A 15,179-nucleotide genomic window follows, 5' to 3' on the forward strand; every position below is an offset into this window, starting at 1 on the left:
ATATTTTTCATGTTGTTGTTGTTTTTTAATTTCAGAGAGAGCCAAACAACTGGTGTCGCTCAGTGGTTGAACACCCACCCATGAACTGGCCATCTCTCTAAAAAATCTTTTAAAAAGAAGAAGAGCAACAGACTGCTGGCTGTCTTGTTAAAAGCAACAAGAGGCCTGATCTAATACAAACAATGTAAAACACAGTGAGCAGGTAACCCTCCCAAGACATTCCTGCAGTCAGGCCTGCTGATCCCTACCCATTGCCCTGCCGTGCCAGGTGGTAGACAATGGTGGCGGAGGTCACTGTCTTCCCTGTTCCTGGTGGTCCCTGGATCAGGCTCAGCGGTCTTTGCAGCACAGTCTTCACAGCATAAACCTTCAGATACAAGTGGCCATTAGGGGGTACAGATGCCCTCGGCCCACCCCCGCCCCCAGCAGTTCTTCAGGCCAGGCCCCAGCCATCCCCAGGATGATAAGAACCTGAGAGTGGTTGAGGTCGGGCAGCCCCTGTGCAGTGAAGCGCTTGGGCAGCTGGCACTTGATGATGACGTCCTCCACCTCGTGGCCAAGCAGTTTATGGTAGATATAGCCTGATACAGAGGTTTCATCGACAGCAAAAGTTTTCAGTGCACTCTGCATCCTGTGGCAAAGTGACAGGTTGGCTACGTGCTCATGTAGGCTGGTGGTAAGCCCACCCCCAGGAAAGGAGAATCATTTAGAGCTGGAGGCAGACGCACCTGTCAAATGAGGTGGATTTCCACACGAAATCCACCTGGAAGTTGTGTGTCACCTCCACAGGTGCACCCACACTGCTCCGCAGCTCAATGGCAATCTCATCGCCATAATCTGCAAAGCTGAGTTAAGGTTCATCCTTGTCATAAGCTGGGTTTACTTTTCTGAGGAGCTCTTATTTGGTTACTGAGGAGACATTTCTCTCCCATTGTGCCAAAAGTTAACAACACAGCCAGTGAGCCCCATGTTCTGACAGATTCTGTCCAGTGTCCCGGTCCCCTGCAACTACCCCCCACCCAAACTACCCCGTGAACCTTGGGGTGTCATCCAGGATGCCAGGATGGATTGGCCACATCTAGAATCCAGGTTCTGCTGTGAGCTTCAGAGATGAGGTGAACATCTCAAAGCATCCTGGCTCCAGGTAAAGCATTGCTTCTACTAGTTATATAAAAATGTGTGCCCTCAGAGTCCAAATGAAGGGCTCAGTGGCTTGAAACAAACTTGATTCTAAGGGGTCTCTCCAGCCATGGCCATACTCTCCACCCAAGGCCCCAGGACTGGTCTCCACAGTGACCAACACACAGATCCGCCGTGCTAGCTCTTCTTCACACAAAGGATACTATCAGGGACCTTGATGACGTGGCCGATCCCTTTCCACAGGGGCGCCAGGTCCCCTTTGTACCGCAGGCATATCTCATCCCCTTGCATGAGCCGCATGTCTTCCAGGAAAAAGAGAGCAAAAAGCGTTTTCAACATGTGCCTAGGCTACCATGGAAGAGTTCAAATTAAGGGATACTTTACAAGGGCAAACTAGGAATTATGCTATTTATGGTCACAAATATTTTAAAACTTAAAATCACCTCTTAACCAAATTATGACTAAATCCTCATTACCAGAGTCAGTCTTGGGTAAAGTGAAGTAGGCGATTCTCTTCTTGTTAAGGCCCAGGTCCCACCTGACCGTGATGTTATCTTGAGTCTGAGCACATGAAAAATAAGAGCCCTGTTAGCCTGTGACACAGACATGGCCTGGACTCCTGTGTCTGGGTATCCACAGGCATGTGCCCTACGGCAACTCCATGAGCCATGATGCTGGGGTGCATCAAGCAGCATCCAACAGCCTGAAACACCAACAAGGGCAGCCCTGGGAGAGAAGTCATTAGGACCTAAGAACCTGCAGAAGACAACCAGGATCCCCCGTTCGACGTCTGCTCTCAAGGTCCTCGGAAGAAGAGAAGGAAGCCAGCAGCTGAGGACACGGCCCAGGAGCCCCGCGGCTCTTACTTCCTAGACATGCTCTTCGTGGGACTAGCACAGAGTGCCCTCTGCAGACCGCGGCTCCTTGGATCTGACGCTCGTGGCAATGGGCAAAGACTGCGAACCCGACTGTGAGGGACTTTTGTTGGATTTAAAATCAGGCTAGTGTCTAGCTCTGAGTGACAGAGCATCTGCCCTCGATCCATGGCTCCATCTCTTTAGGCACTGGGCCGAGGCCCATGATAGTGTTGGCAGCCTGCAAGTAAAACCATCCTAACAGTCTCAGGAGAGATGTGTTAAAACAACCACACCCTCCTGCACACACCACATCACCTGTGACTCTTTCAGTTTCTTGTCATAGTCAGCCTCCAGCTTGACCAGAGGCCCAAATATGTTCTGGTACTGGTAGGCATCCTCATACCGCAGGAGGACATGCTGCGGCTCCTCATCCACTCCGGGCTTCTCCAGGTCCTCCAAGGTGGCAGAAGGGTTCTCCTAGAAGACAAGACCCGTACCGAGTTTGTCCCCAATTTCACCCATGTATGAGATTAACTACATGGAAGCTCACCAGTCACCAGAGAGATGGGGAAACACCCATCACTTCTCAGGACAAGCCAATGCTGGGCTGATGCTGAGAAGGGTGCCAGCAGTCAGTGGTGTCAACCCTGTGGGAGAGCCCTCCTATCAGGAAGTTCACATGGCATAGGGAGCTGGATGCCTGTGCAGGCCATGGTCACACCTCAGCTGCTATTCCTAACAAGGTTACACCAATAGGGGTAAGTCTTGGTGATGATGCTCGAGGAACACAGCTGACATACCTACACCATCAAATGGCTGCGTCCTCCACAACCATCTGGCCCTGAACTGGGAGGGACAGCACTTCTCCCAGGCTGCCAGAAAGACCTCCAGCTCCTCTGGCTGTGTGAGCAGAGGAGGAGCCTTCCCTCCCCATTTCCTCCTGACCCTACATTGCACCAATAGGGCTACACATTCTTCCCTGACAGGGACAGGACAGTATCTGGGCTGCTGAAATATAAATAGGAACAGTGAAAAATTGTGGTAATTTGAAAATGGAAGTGAAAAGACACCTTGCTAGACGAGGTCTAAAAAGCAATCTTTTAAAAATATGTTTAATTGATTTTAGAGAGAGAGGAAGCGAGAGGGAGAGACAACAGTGAGAGAGAAACATCAATCAGCTGCCACCTGCACGTCCCCTACTGGGGATTGAGTCCAAAACCAGGCATGTGCCCTAACTAGGAATCGAATCAGTGACCTCTTGGTGCATAAGACGATGCTCAACCAACTGAGCCACACTGGCCAGGGCCTGAAAAATATTTTAACTTGCACTCAAAGTAAAGATAAATTTACATTTAAGATTTCTGGTTATACGGGTGCCTAATTAAAATTTCTATACTTGTTATTAAAACTTTATAGCAAAATCTAAACAGAAAATCAGAAAAGGGCTTCCCTAGAGAAGTGGCTACGCAGGCAGAGCAGGTGCCCCACCACAAAACCAAAGGAAGGCCCCTCTCTCCTTCAACTACTGGGTTGAGGGTCTCTGACCCCTTTCCCACTGCACACTCACCACAGTTTGGTACTTCCCGGGCTCAGATACATCTAAGTCCCAGCAAAGTTTTAAAACACACTCACAGGGGAGGGAACCAAGATGGCAGCATAGGTAAACACCTATATTTGCTGCCTCCCACAACCACATCAAAATTACAACTAAAATACAGAACAACCATCATTCAGAACTGCCTGAAAGTTGGCTGAACAGAAGTTCGACAACTAGAGGAGTAAAGAAGAAAGCACACTGAGGCTGGTAGGAGGGGCGGAGGCCGGGAACAGGCTGTTCTAACACTCATGTGTGCCTTTTTTTTTAATTGGGAGGGAGATCATCTCTGCGGAGGCCACCTGTGAGGAACAAGGGGTCCCAAACCCACACCAGATCCCCAGCCCAGAGTTCTAGAGCAGGGAAGAGAAGTCCCTGTAACTATGGGCTGTAAACATCAGCAGGGATTGTGGCTGAATGACAAGAGGCTGCTGGAGACCCAGGTGTTCCATTTAAAGGGCCAGAGCACGAACTTGCTCCGATTCCCAGTACCAGGTGGCTTTGGGGGACCCAGACATACATGGGGAGGAACAGGATTGTCTGGCATCAGGGCAGAACTCAGAGGTGGCTTTCTCCCAGACAGGGGTATCACAAGGGTCATTGTTCCTGTGCTGGGGCCTCCTACATCGCAGAGCTGGCTGGCAGCCATATTTGAGTTTCCATCCACCTGGAGCATACTGTTTGCTCCACTCTGGGGATTCCTTGAAACCCAGACCCATCAAATTTGCAGCCCCACCCAAGCTGTTTGCAGCAACTTTTCCATATGAATGGCCTGTCCTGGTTCAGGCTTCAGACTTTGCTAAAATCTCCCAAACAAGCTGCAGCTGGTGGCAGTGTGTCCCAAACCTATCAACAAAAGGCCCAAGACCGAGCATTAGCATCAGTCTACGTTGCTTCACAGCTGGGCCATCCCTGGGCACCTCTAAGCCCAGTACAAACAGCCCCCCTGCAGATCCCTCTGTAGCTCCTGCCAGGTGGCCCCAGGTAGTGGCTGACTGCACTTCCCTGGAGGCCCTGGAGCCAGTGCACCCAGTGGACAGCTTTAGACCATTACAGATTATAACTCTACACATCCACAAGAGGCAGACTCAGTGAGCACCAAAGCCCCACTGAAGCAAGATCTGCACCATAGGGGTGTTTCCTGCACAGTAGCTTTCCCACTGTAGTCGCAGCTGGTCCTCACAGCCAATTGGCCTGGAGGTCAACTCCTCCTAGTGATACCAATAGCAATCAAGGCTCAATTACAAGACTGTGCACACAGCCCACACAGGGGCACACCTAGAGTGCCCAGCTCAGGTGACAGGGGAGGCTGAGCCACTGGGCCCTACAGGACATCTACTACATAAGGCTATTTTTATTCTACCAATTCCAGGAGACATAGCAGCTCTACCTAATACACAGAAACAAACACAGGGAAGCAGTCAAAATGTGGTGACAAAGAAATATGTCACAAATCAAAGAAATAGAAGCAAACTACTGGATACAGAGTTCAAAACCATGATTATAAGGTTACTCAGGATCTTCATGAGACTTTCAAGGATCTTAGTGTGAATGTCAAAGACATGAAAAAGGACCAGTCAGAAATTAAGCATACACTAACTGAAATAAAGAATACTTTACAGGGATTCAACAATAGAGTAGAAGATTCCAAGAATCAAATCAACAATTTGGAATATGAGGAAGTAAAAAACACCCAAGCTGCCCTAGCCAGTTTGGCTCAGTGGATAGAGCATCAGCCAGCAGACTGAAAGGTCCCGGTTTGATTCTGGTCAAGGGCACATGCTCAGGTTGCTGGCTCGATCCCCAGTAGGGGGCAAGCAGGAGGCAGCCTATCAATGATTCTCTCTCATCACTGATGTTTCTACCTCTCTCTCCCTCTCCCTTCCTCTCTGAAATCAATAAAAATATATTTAAAAAACAACAAACAAACACTCAAACAGAAGAGCAAAAGAAAAAAAAATATGAAGATAGTGTAAGGAGCCTTTGGGACAACTTCAAGCATACCAACATTCACATTATGGGGGTGCCAGAAGGAGAGGAGAGAGAGCAAGATATTGAAAAATGACAGAAAACTTCCCTTACCTGGTGAAAGAAATAGACTTACAAGTCCAGGAAGTACAGAGTCCCAAACAAGAGGAACCCAAAGAGGCCCATACTAAGACATCATAATTAAAATGCCAAGGGTTAAAGACAAAGAGATAATCTTAAAAGCAGAAAGAGAAAAACAGTTAGTTACCTATAAGGGATTACCCATATGACTGTCAGCTGATTTCTCAACAGACTTTGCAGGCCAAAAGGGAGTGGCAAGAAATATTCAAAGTGATGAATAGTAAGGATCTACAACCAAGATTACTCTATCCAGCAAAGCTCTCATTTAGAATTAAAGATCAGATAAAGAGCTTCACAAACAAGAAAAAAGCTAAAGGAGTTCATCACCACCAAACCAGTATTACATGAAATGTTGAAGGGTATTCTTCAAGAAGAGGAAGAGATAAAAAAAATATATGAACAATAAAATGGCAACAAATACATATCTACCAATAACTGAATTTAAAAATCAAAATAAACAAGAAATCTAATGAACAAAATAAACTGGTGAATAAAATAGAATCAGAGTTATGAAAGCATGGAACAGACTGACAAATCTCAGAGGGAAGGGGGCGGGAAGAGATTAACCAAAGATCTTACCTATGAACACAGACAGTAGGGTGGTGAAGGCCTGGGGAGGGATGGAACTAGGTGGAGGGGAGCAATGGGGGGGAAAATGGGGGACACCTGTAATACTCTCAACAAAAAGATTTTAAAAACAAACAAAGATGGAAACAAACAAACAAAAAATAAAATGCACTCACAGTCCTATCTACTAAGGCCCAGGCTCCTCTGGACATGTCCACCCATAGCTGCCCAGGGCCAGTTCCTGTCAGGACTCCTCCTGGTAGAAGCTCCAGAATCCTTCCAGAATGTCCTGTTTACGAAGACAGCACCCCTTGCCCTGCCCCAAGTCTACAGGAAACTAGTGCTGAGGAAGACTGCATTCTCAATAGGCCTCACCTTCCAAAGCTCCTCCAACTTGTTGATTTGCTGGGCTGTAATCTGCCGGGCCCGAAGCTGCTCCTGCTCTGAAGGGATCTTGACCAGCCAGGAGAGGAAGCAGCGATCTTGGATCAGGGGCTGCCACTGCGAGCTGTCCCAGTTGATGTCCTTGAGGCTGCTCTGACTGGCACAGGGCTGCCTACAGAAGCCCCAAGGAGAGAAGAGCCCAGATGAAGATGACCTTCACCCCAAGACTTACCTTTCACCCCAAGGTGGCAGTCCCTATCTTTCATTATGTGATCACATTACCTTTAAATTATTAGTAATAAATTGCATCTCCCCACACACTTGAGCTCTGAACTCTTAAAACTCAAAACAGACTTTGGTTTTACAGAATCATTTTTATGATTTAACCAGAACACACCCGCAGAGTTACTTGACAGTCCTAGCTCTCCAACAAGCCCCAACCCACGAACATCCGAACATCTAGCCAGTCAACAGAAACCATTTTAAAGTTCCACTGAGTCAGAGCTGGCCCCCGGGGAAATCAGGGAGCCCTCACCTGCACAACAGCACCACCACTGAGTCAGCCTTGGCAGGGATGAAGCCAAGCAGGAAGACGTTGCGGCAGCCACAGTTGTAACACTCCAGGACTGTCTCACCAAGGGGCCCATCCTTGTGCAGAGTCACCTCTTTGCATTTTGCCCTCACAAGGTGATTTACAATGTGGCTTAAATCAGGAAATGATAAATAGTTAACACTCAAAAGTTTGGCTTTTCACCACTTCCAATTCTTGAATCCCTGTTAAAAGTTCCGGTACCATTCACGGTCCATTAGCAGGGTTGGTCACACCTCATCCATCTGGTGTCCCAGGAGACCAGCCGCCCCTGAACTGGCTCCCCATTGAGCACAAATCCGCCTTGAACCACTTTTAAGGAGAACTTTCCTAACACATTTCACAGTTTCTGCCTCTCACCTCCCACCCCCTTCCAGTTCCTGCTTTCTTAAATCCAACTATTGGGCCTCACTGAATCTACAGCCGCTGCCCCTTTCCCAACTCCTCTTGCTCCTTGTAGCTTCTCTGATGCTTCTTTCAAAGTCACTTCTCTGGCACAGGGCTGCCTATAGAAGCCCCGAGGAAGTGACCTCTGTGCTGGCTGCCAGGAACAACCGACTCCTAATATGCTGCAGGCCAGGAAACTCGATAAGCAAGCGTATTAAAACCTGAGGACAATAAAAAATATCAAATAGGGGGGCTCAGGGCTACTCTCAGGAAGCACAAGGGCCAGCAATGAAATCCTCTGGAATCCTGCTGTCTCGGTGTGGCCAGTTCTCATTGCTCTCATTTCCAGGCTACAGCTCACCTAATTCATGGACTGTGCCAAGCCAGCCTCACTGGGGCTCACGGATGGTACAGGCCCTTCCTCAGGCTCTCTGTAGATCTGTGGAACACTACTCGGACAGCCCTCTCTTCACATCAGTAAACTCTTCCTGTCACAAGGTTAGGCTGGAACCCTCTCTGGCCCCACGAAGTCTATTATCAGGTCATCTAACCAACCATCACCATTCTCAGCACCCCCCAAGTCCCCCACTCCTCTCTGGAGCCACCACCACTGGGCATGTTACCAGAACCAGTGGTTTCCTCTTATACCATCTGTATCCACTTCACCCCCGCTACAGTGGTAACAGGCACCCCATTAGCTTTCACTCAAGCCTTGTAAAGAGCATGTGATGCTGGTTGACTGAGCCTGTTTTCTCATGGAGGCCCTTCCCTCACTTCCCTGATCTTAACAGCTGACCAGAAGCTAGGACTGCCAACTAAGACAAGTTTTATTTAATTGCTTTCCCTGCAGGAGAGGAACTAATGCAAACATGGTAACAGAAGTTGTCCAGAACATTCTGAAAATAGGACTAGAATCTCTTGTGGTCACCCTGGAGATGCTTTTCCTTCTAAGTGTTTTAAAAACATTAGCCCCCTTTCTTGCCTTGCTCAGAACCCCACAATTTGCATACTAACTGTGAGATGACCCAAGATCCAATCACCCCGTGTCCTTAGGCAGCATGATGGTAAGGCCTCGCCCACGGCTCCTGAAGGCACAGGAAGGGTGGATGGGGCTCTGTGCACATAAACCTGCCTGTAGATTTTTGTCTCTACTTCTCCAAAACATGAACCTCAGAAAATGCTGTTTCCTTGCTGGAGCCCTGGAGCCCTGGCCCACTGAGACCCTGCTCTGCTTCTTGTGGCCATGTAATGAACCCGAGGTAGGGGCCAAGGAGTCCAACACTTGAGCTAGATAGACCGACTCTCCCTACAACCTAAGCACCACCACCACACTGCTCTCACCCCAATACCAAACACAAGCAAGGGCTCAGTCACAAGTGCTGGTGATCAGGAGGGAGCCCAGAGCCACCGCTGGTCAGATGAACTTGATTTAATCTGATGATTCAGGATCTGGCCCGTGTTAGCCTCTAAACTACTCGATGAGTTCAGGCCTGAGGGAGCCTTCTCAGGAAGTGGCTCTCATGGATGCCCGTTACTGTCTTGGGAACATCCTCCCCGGGCACCCCTTAATGAAGATGAACAGGAATGCGAGGAGCTCATCTTGCAGAAAAATATAAATAAAAACTAGGAATGAGAATTAAGCCAACCATACTGGCATAATAAAAAGAATGAGAGAATAAATCAAGGGTAAATACATTAAGGCATTCACACAGCACCATCTGTTTCAAGTTAAACCCGTCACAGAGAAGGAAAAAAACCCAGGTTTGTTAGCATGATTTTATATTGTGCTTCGCTTTAGCATTTCCATAATTTACACACAAATCTGAGCACAGTCTGATTAAAGACACATGGCAGTCTGATACCTACCTGCCAGAAGTATTTCCACGTCCGTTACAGAACCACTTCTTGCTGGTATTACAGTAAACCACGCAAGCAGGATCATGTATTCCACAGTAACTAAAAAGTAAAAATGAACAGTTAAAACTGGAAGATCGCTCTCTGGTTTTAATTTGGCAGAATGTAAAATTTTTTCCTCTTACAACATTTTAAAGTTTTTCATTAAAAACATACTCAAGCCCAACGTTCCTACTAACAAAATCCAATCAGTTAACTGTTGAGGTTTCCTGGTCCTGTGAATGCAGAAAGGAGCTGGGGTACTATCGAGACACTGAGAGATAACGCAGACTGCAGCAAAGCCCCTTCCAAGTGGGGAGCAAGTGCTGTGTGGGGTGTCAAATGAGCCCAACACCCCAAAGGCAACCTGGTCATTCCTATGGCCTTCAGTTTCAGGAATGTAACTTATGAAAGGGGTGTCCGTAGGTAGCTCTGGGCACTTGGAAAGTGAGCTGTGACCATGCTTCGTTCACACTCCAGCAGAGGGCACCATGCTCCCAGGAACACTCAACTCGGACCCAGCAGCAGAGGCTCCTGGGTGACAGAGCTCAGCTCCAAAAGAGCACATCAGGAGAGTCCACCACTACAATACCCCCCACCTTGTTTTTCTAAAAGTCAACATACCCAAAACAAAACCACTGGCTCTCCACAGAGTCTGTATGTGTATGAAGCCAAAACTCGGTCTCAAACCAGAATGTGCTTCAACCAAGAACCTTCCCACCAAACCCTCCACACATGGACAGCCGGGAGGACCAAGGAGTTATATAGACTGTAACCACTTGCAGCTTCACCAGGACTGGAAACTGTGTATATAACAGGAACACTAATACCTCACTCATATATATGGAAAAACATTTGTAAATGAGCCCTGGCTGGTGTTTCTCAGTGGTTAGAGCATCGGCCCATGCACCAAAGGATCACAGGTTTGATTCCCAGTCAAGGGCATGTATCTGGGTTGTAGGTTCAATCCCAGACCCTGGTCAGGGTGGGAGGCAACTAAGTGATGTCTTCCTCTCACGTTGACGTTGACGTTTCCCTCCCCCTCCCCACTCCTACTCTTTAAAAAAATCAATGGGAAAAAATATCCTCCAATGAGGACTAACAAACATCAAAAACAAACATTTGTAATGAGAGTGAACAAAGAGCTAAAATAAGGTAAACTGGGGGAAGTGGGGGCGGGAGGATACAGCGCTCTGTCCCTTGGTGGGTAGACACTGGAGGCAGTGTGCCCAAAGGGCAGGCAGGGCTGAATAGAAGTCCAGGCTCAAAGCTGCCCCAACTGGCTGAGTGCCCTAAGCAAGATCATTTTACCTCTTTTGGTCTCAATTTCCTCTTGTGCATGTAACAAAAAAGCAAGAATAAGTCTAAACGTTAGGTATGGGTCCTGCTCTTGATGAGAATTCCAAATTTGGTCAATATACAGGTCTACACACTGACTGTCCACTTCCAACTTTTCAGGAAGCAGACATTTTAAAAAATCCAACAGTAATCTCTCTGTAAGAGAAATCTTAGTGGCTCTATTTACCCTATAAATCCAAATGCTCACCCAATGAGAAGAGTTCTTCCTGATCAGTGAGTGAGGCAGGTACCAGGAACACCCCCCGGACCTGAGGAAGGCCAAGAGGGGAACCTCTCCCTACCTGCTGTAATAATCAGGGGTGACAGAGGGTGCTGAGCCCACCCTCCTGTCTGGAAACATGTACACTGGCCTAGCAACCTCTTTATTCCCAAGGACATGTGACCAACAGCGGTCTCTGGGATGCCTCTGCTGTTGATGCTCACCTGCAGGCGTGTACTGGTAGGTCCTTTGTGTAATAGGTATCTTCTTCATCTTCTTCGAAGTTCAACTCCGCCAGCAACTGGCTGGTCTTGGCCACACTGTCATCCACAGCCCCATTCTGCAGGATGCCCTCAGGTCCTCCAACCTACCACAGAACAGCATCATCACCATGCAAGCCTACAGCCTTCAGGCATTGGGCATGTGGCTTCTCCCCAAATAAGAAGCCATGGCAACCCTCCTATGAAGCGCTGGCCTGCTCTCCACTTTGAGACAGTTCAGTATCTTCTGCTTTGACATTTCACGCTCTCCCCTTCCCTATCAAACCTGCTCAGACCTACCCTAGCTAGTTTAGCTCAGAGGGTAGAGTGTTGGCCTGTGGACTGAAGGGCCCTGGGTCCAATTCCGGTCAGACATGTACCTTGGCTGCAGGCTCCTCCCTGGCCCGGGCCCTGGTCAGGGCTCACGCAGGAGGCGATTGATGTATTCTCTCATATCAATATTTCTATCTTTCCCTCTCTCTAAAAATCAATGGAGCCCTAGCTGGTTTGGCTCAGTGGATAGAGGGGTTGAAGGGTCCCAGGTTCGATTCTGATCAAGGGCGCATGCCTGGATTGCGGGCTTGATCCCCAGTAGGGAACGTGCAGAAGGCAGCCAATCAATGATTCTCTCTCATCATTGATGTTTCTATCTCTATTTCCCTCTTCCTTCCTCTCTGAAATCAATAAGAAATATTTTTTAAAAAGGAATATCATACTTAAAAAAAATAAACGGAAAAATATCCTTGGGTGAGGGTAACAAAAAAAACTATTCAGACTGAAACAGGACAGACAGACCCAACCCCCATGGAGCCACAGTGACAACCAGGATGCAGAGGGAAATGCTTCGTTTCCATCACTGAGGGCCACAGAAGCAAGAGGACTTCTACAAGCCAATTATGGCCCCCTCTGGGGACAGCTGCACAATGTCAGGCCAGAGGACCTGGGATCCCATACAGTGAAGGGTCCTCCCAAGGAGGTTGTGAGCCCTGGAAAGCAGTTATCGCTTTAGTAAACAGGCTTCCTCCATCCCAGTACCCTCTCTGGAAGGCAGCCCTTTCTTCATTACAAATTAAAAATTGAATGTTAGAATAACTTTCCGAATTCAGTCAATAATCTTACTAAATATATTATCTTTTATGTTATAACAGCAAAAACACAGTTTTTTTTTAACTAAGTAACTTTAAGTAACTAAGCCATGAATTTCACAGGCACTACTGATGAGCTCACAAGTCCATTCATGGGTGCACAGACTCAGCTCCCCCAGGGGAACATGAATCCTAGCATCATCCCTACAGGAGCCTCAGGTGGCAGTCAACAGTCCAGTCATCTCCTCCCAGGGGCCACAGCCCACACAAGACTAGGTCAGGCAACAGGAGCTTTGTGTGTTGAGGAAGCCTAGAGAGGGATCATAGGAGCCCCAGGGCAAACACCAGCCCCATTCCCTTGCAGAATCCCTGCTACCCAGAGCCGAGAGACCAAAAACCAGAGCCAACACAGCCTGAGCCAGCAGTGCTACACTCTGTCTGAGTCACTTGTACAAGCCTAAGGACAGCTATTCTCATGAGAAGGGCATTACATTTGGGGTGTCAGGAAGTCAGCATCTTATCATAAGAACACCTATGTCTGTAAGGGTCTCAGCCCAGATCAGAACCCTATTTCAGTGTCAGCCACCACATTAATATGTTTTCAGGACGGCAGCAACCAGATTAATGATAAGAAGACAAGAGGCCCGCTGCACAAATTTGTGCACAGGTGGGGTCCCTCGGGGTGGCATGTGGGGATCAGACCCCAGTTGGTTCCCCCAGACGCGCAGCCCCAGCTTGTGCCTCCAGCCTCACAGCCCCACCTGGCACCCTGCCTTGGCCTGGCACCGCCCCCTCACCTGCTCCACCATCCCACCTACGAGGCAACTGCCCCCCCCCCCCCCCCCCCGCTTCCCCAGTCTGGCTCCCTCAGTGCCTGGGAGCCGGGCAGCAGCCCTGCCCCCTGCCGCTGGTCACCATCTGCAGGGCGATGGCCGAACGCCGCCTGCTCATCTGCTCCACCATCCCACCACAGTCCCACTCTCATCAGGGCCCATGGGGGCCGGCAGCACTTCCACTGCCACCAGCTGCCAGCGCAGCATCGCCAACGCCCGCTATGGTCCGTGCTGCTCCCTGGTGGTCAGCGTACATCATAGTGAGTGGTCGAACTCCTGGTCTCCCAGTCGAACGACCGCCCGAGGGGACAATTTGCACATTAGGCTTTTACTATATAGGACTGTATGCTTTGTTTGAAAAACATTTTTTTTAAAGAGGAAAAATCAAAATCAACTTTTAGATTTTATGCAAAAAAACACACAAAGCTGTAACATCGCAAATACCTTTGTAAATCGCTTACCTTCTTTAAAAAATACATATATGATACACTTAACATAAAATATACCATCTTAACTACTTTTAAGTATACAGTTCAGGGGCATTTAAATATATTCACATTTGTGTGTGACCATTCTCACCATCCATCTCCAAAACTTTCCATCTTCCCAAACTGTGTTCGCATTAAACACTGATTTCCCATTGGCCTCCCCCTGGCACCCACCATTTTATTTTGTCTATCTGAATTTAACCCCTCTAGGAACATCATATAAATGAATCATATGGTATTTGTCCTTTTGTGTCTGGCTTATTTAACTCAGGATAATGTCTTCCTTGTGTAGTATGTGGAGCGCCATGATGTAGTATGTTGTTAGATTTTCCTTTCTTTTTAAAGCGAATATTCCACTACATAGGTTCACCCCATTTCATTTATCTAGCCATGTGTCAGTGGACACTTGGTTGTTTCCACCTTTTGGCTGCTGTGAACACGGGTGTACAAATATCTCTTAGAGACCCTGCTTTCATTTCTTTTGGTTATACACCCAGAAGTGGAGCTACTGGGTCACAAAGTCATTTTATGTTTAACTTTTTGAGGAGTCACTAGACTATTTTACCCAGTGGCTACACCTTTACATTCCCACCACAGTGCACAAGGGCTCCAATTTGTCCACATCCTCATCAACATTTGTTATAATATTTCTGTTTTTGTTTAAAAAAAAAAAAACCAGCCCTAACCGGTTTGGCTCAGTGGATAGAGCGTTGGCCTGCGGACTCAAGGGTCACAGGTTCGATTCCAGTCAAGGGCATGTACCTTGGTTGCGGGCACATCCCCAGTGGAGAATGTGCAAGAGGCAGCTGATTGATGTTTCTCTCTCATTGATGTTTCTAACTCCCTATCCCTTTCTCTTCCTCTCTGTAAAAAATCAATAAAATACATTTTTAAAAAAAATTCTATTAAAAAAAAACAAAAAATACAGTAAAAAAAACAAAACAAAACAAAAAAAACAGCCCTGACCGGTTTGGCTCAGTGGATGGAACGTTGGCTTGCGGACTGAAGGGTCCCAGGTTCGATTCCGGTCAAGGGCATGTACCTTGGTTGCGGGCACATCCCCAGTGGGGAGTGTGCAGGAGGCAGCTAAATCGATGTTTCTATCTCATCGATGTTTCTAACTCTCTATCCCTCTCCCTTCCTCTCTGTAAAAATCAATAAAATATATTCAAAACAAAACAAAACAAAACAGCCCTAGCCGGTTTGGGTCAGTGTATAGAGCCTCAGCCTGTGAATCAAAAGGTCCCAGGTTCGATTCCGGGTCAAGAGCACATACCTTCATTGCAGGTTCCTCCCTGGCCCAGGGCCTGGTCAGGGCTTGTACAGGAGGCAACCAATCGATGTGCTTCACATCGATGTTTCTCTCTGTCTTGCCCTCTCTTTTCCACTCTCCCTAAAAATCATTGGAAAAATATCCTCAGGTGAAAATTAACAA

General features: G+C 47.8%; 1 protein-coding gene across 2 annotated transcripts in view; it reads right to left on the reverse strand.

Annotated features, from left to right (window-relative positions):
* The window catches only part of UPF1 (UPF1 RNA helicase and ATPase), a 43,134-nt gene that overhangs the window by 15,398 nt on the left and 12,557 nt on the right, over positions 1-15,179 (reverse strand). The window contains exons 2-11 of one of the 2 annotated variants that reach the window (XM_059696134.1): positions 11,303-11,445; positions 9,494-9,583; positions 7,187-7,354; positions 6,643-6,823; positions 2,313-2,474; positions 1,584-1,701; positions 1,344-1,442; positions 729-837; positions 472-631; positions 249-367 (exon numbers count right to left, since the gene is read on the reverse strand). In XM_059696134.1, the coding sequence (XP_059552117.1) occupies positions 249-367; positions 472-631; positions 729-837; positions 1,344-1,442; positions 1,584-1,701; positions 2,313-2,474; positions 6,643-6,823; positions 7,187-7,354; positions 9,494-9,583; positions 11,303-11,445 (1,349 nt within the window). The remainder of the gene's footprint in view (positions 1-248; positions 368-471; positions 632-728; positions 838-1,343; positions 1,443-1,583; positions 1,702-2,312; positions 2,475-6,642; positions 6,824-7,186; positions 7,355-9,493; positions 9,584-11,302; positions 11,446-15,179) is intronic. The other variant, XM_059696135.1, reaches the window with a different exon arrangement.

The sequence above is a fragment of the Myotis daubentonii genome, chromosome 5 (assembly GCF_963259705.1).
Source record: "Myotis daubentonii chromosome 5, mMyoDau2.1, whole genome shotgun sequence".
Taxonomy (NCBI): domain Eukaryota; kingdom Metazoa; phylum Chordata; class Mammalia; order Chiroptera; family Vespertilionidae; genus Myotis; species Myotis daubentonii.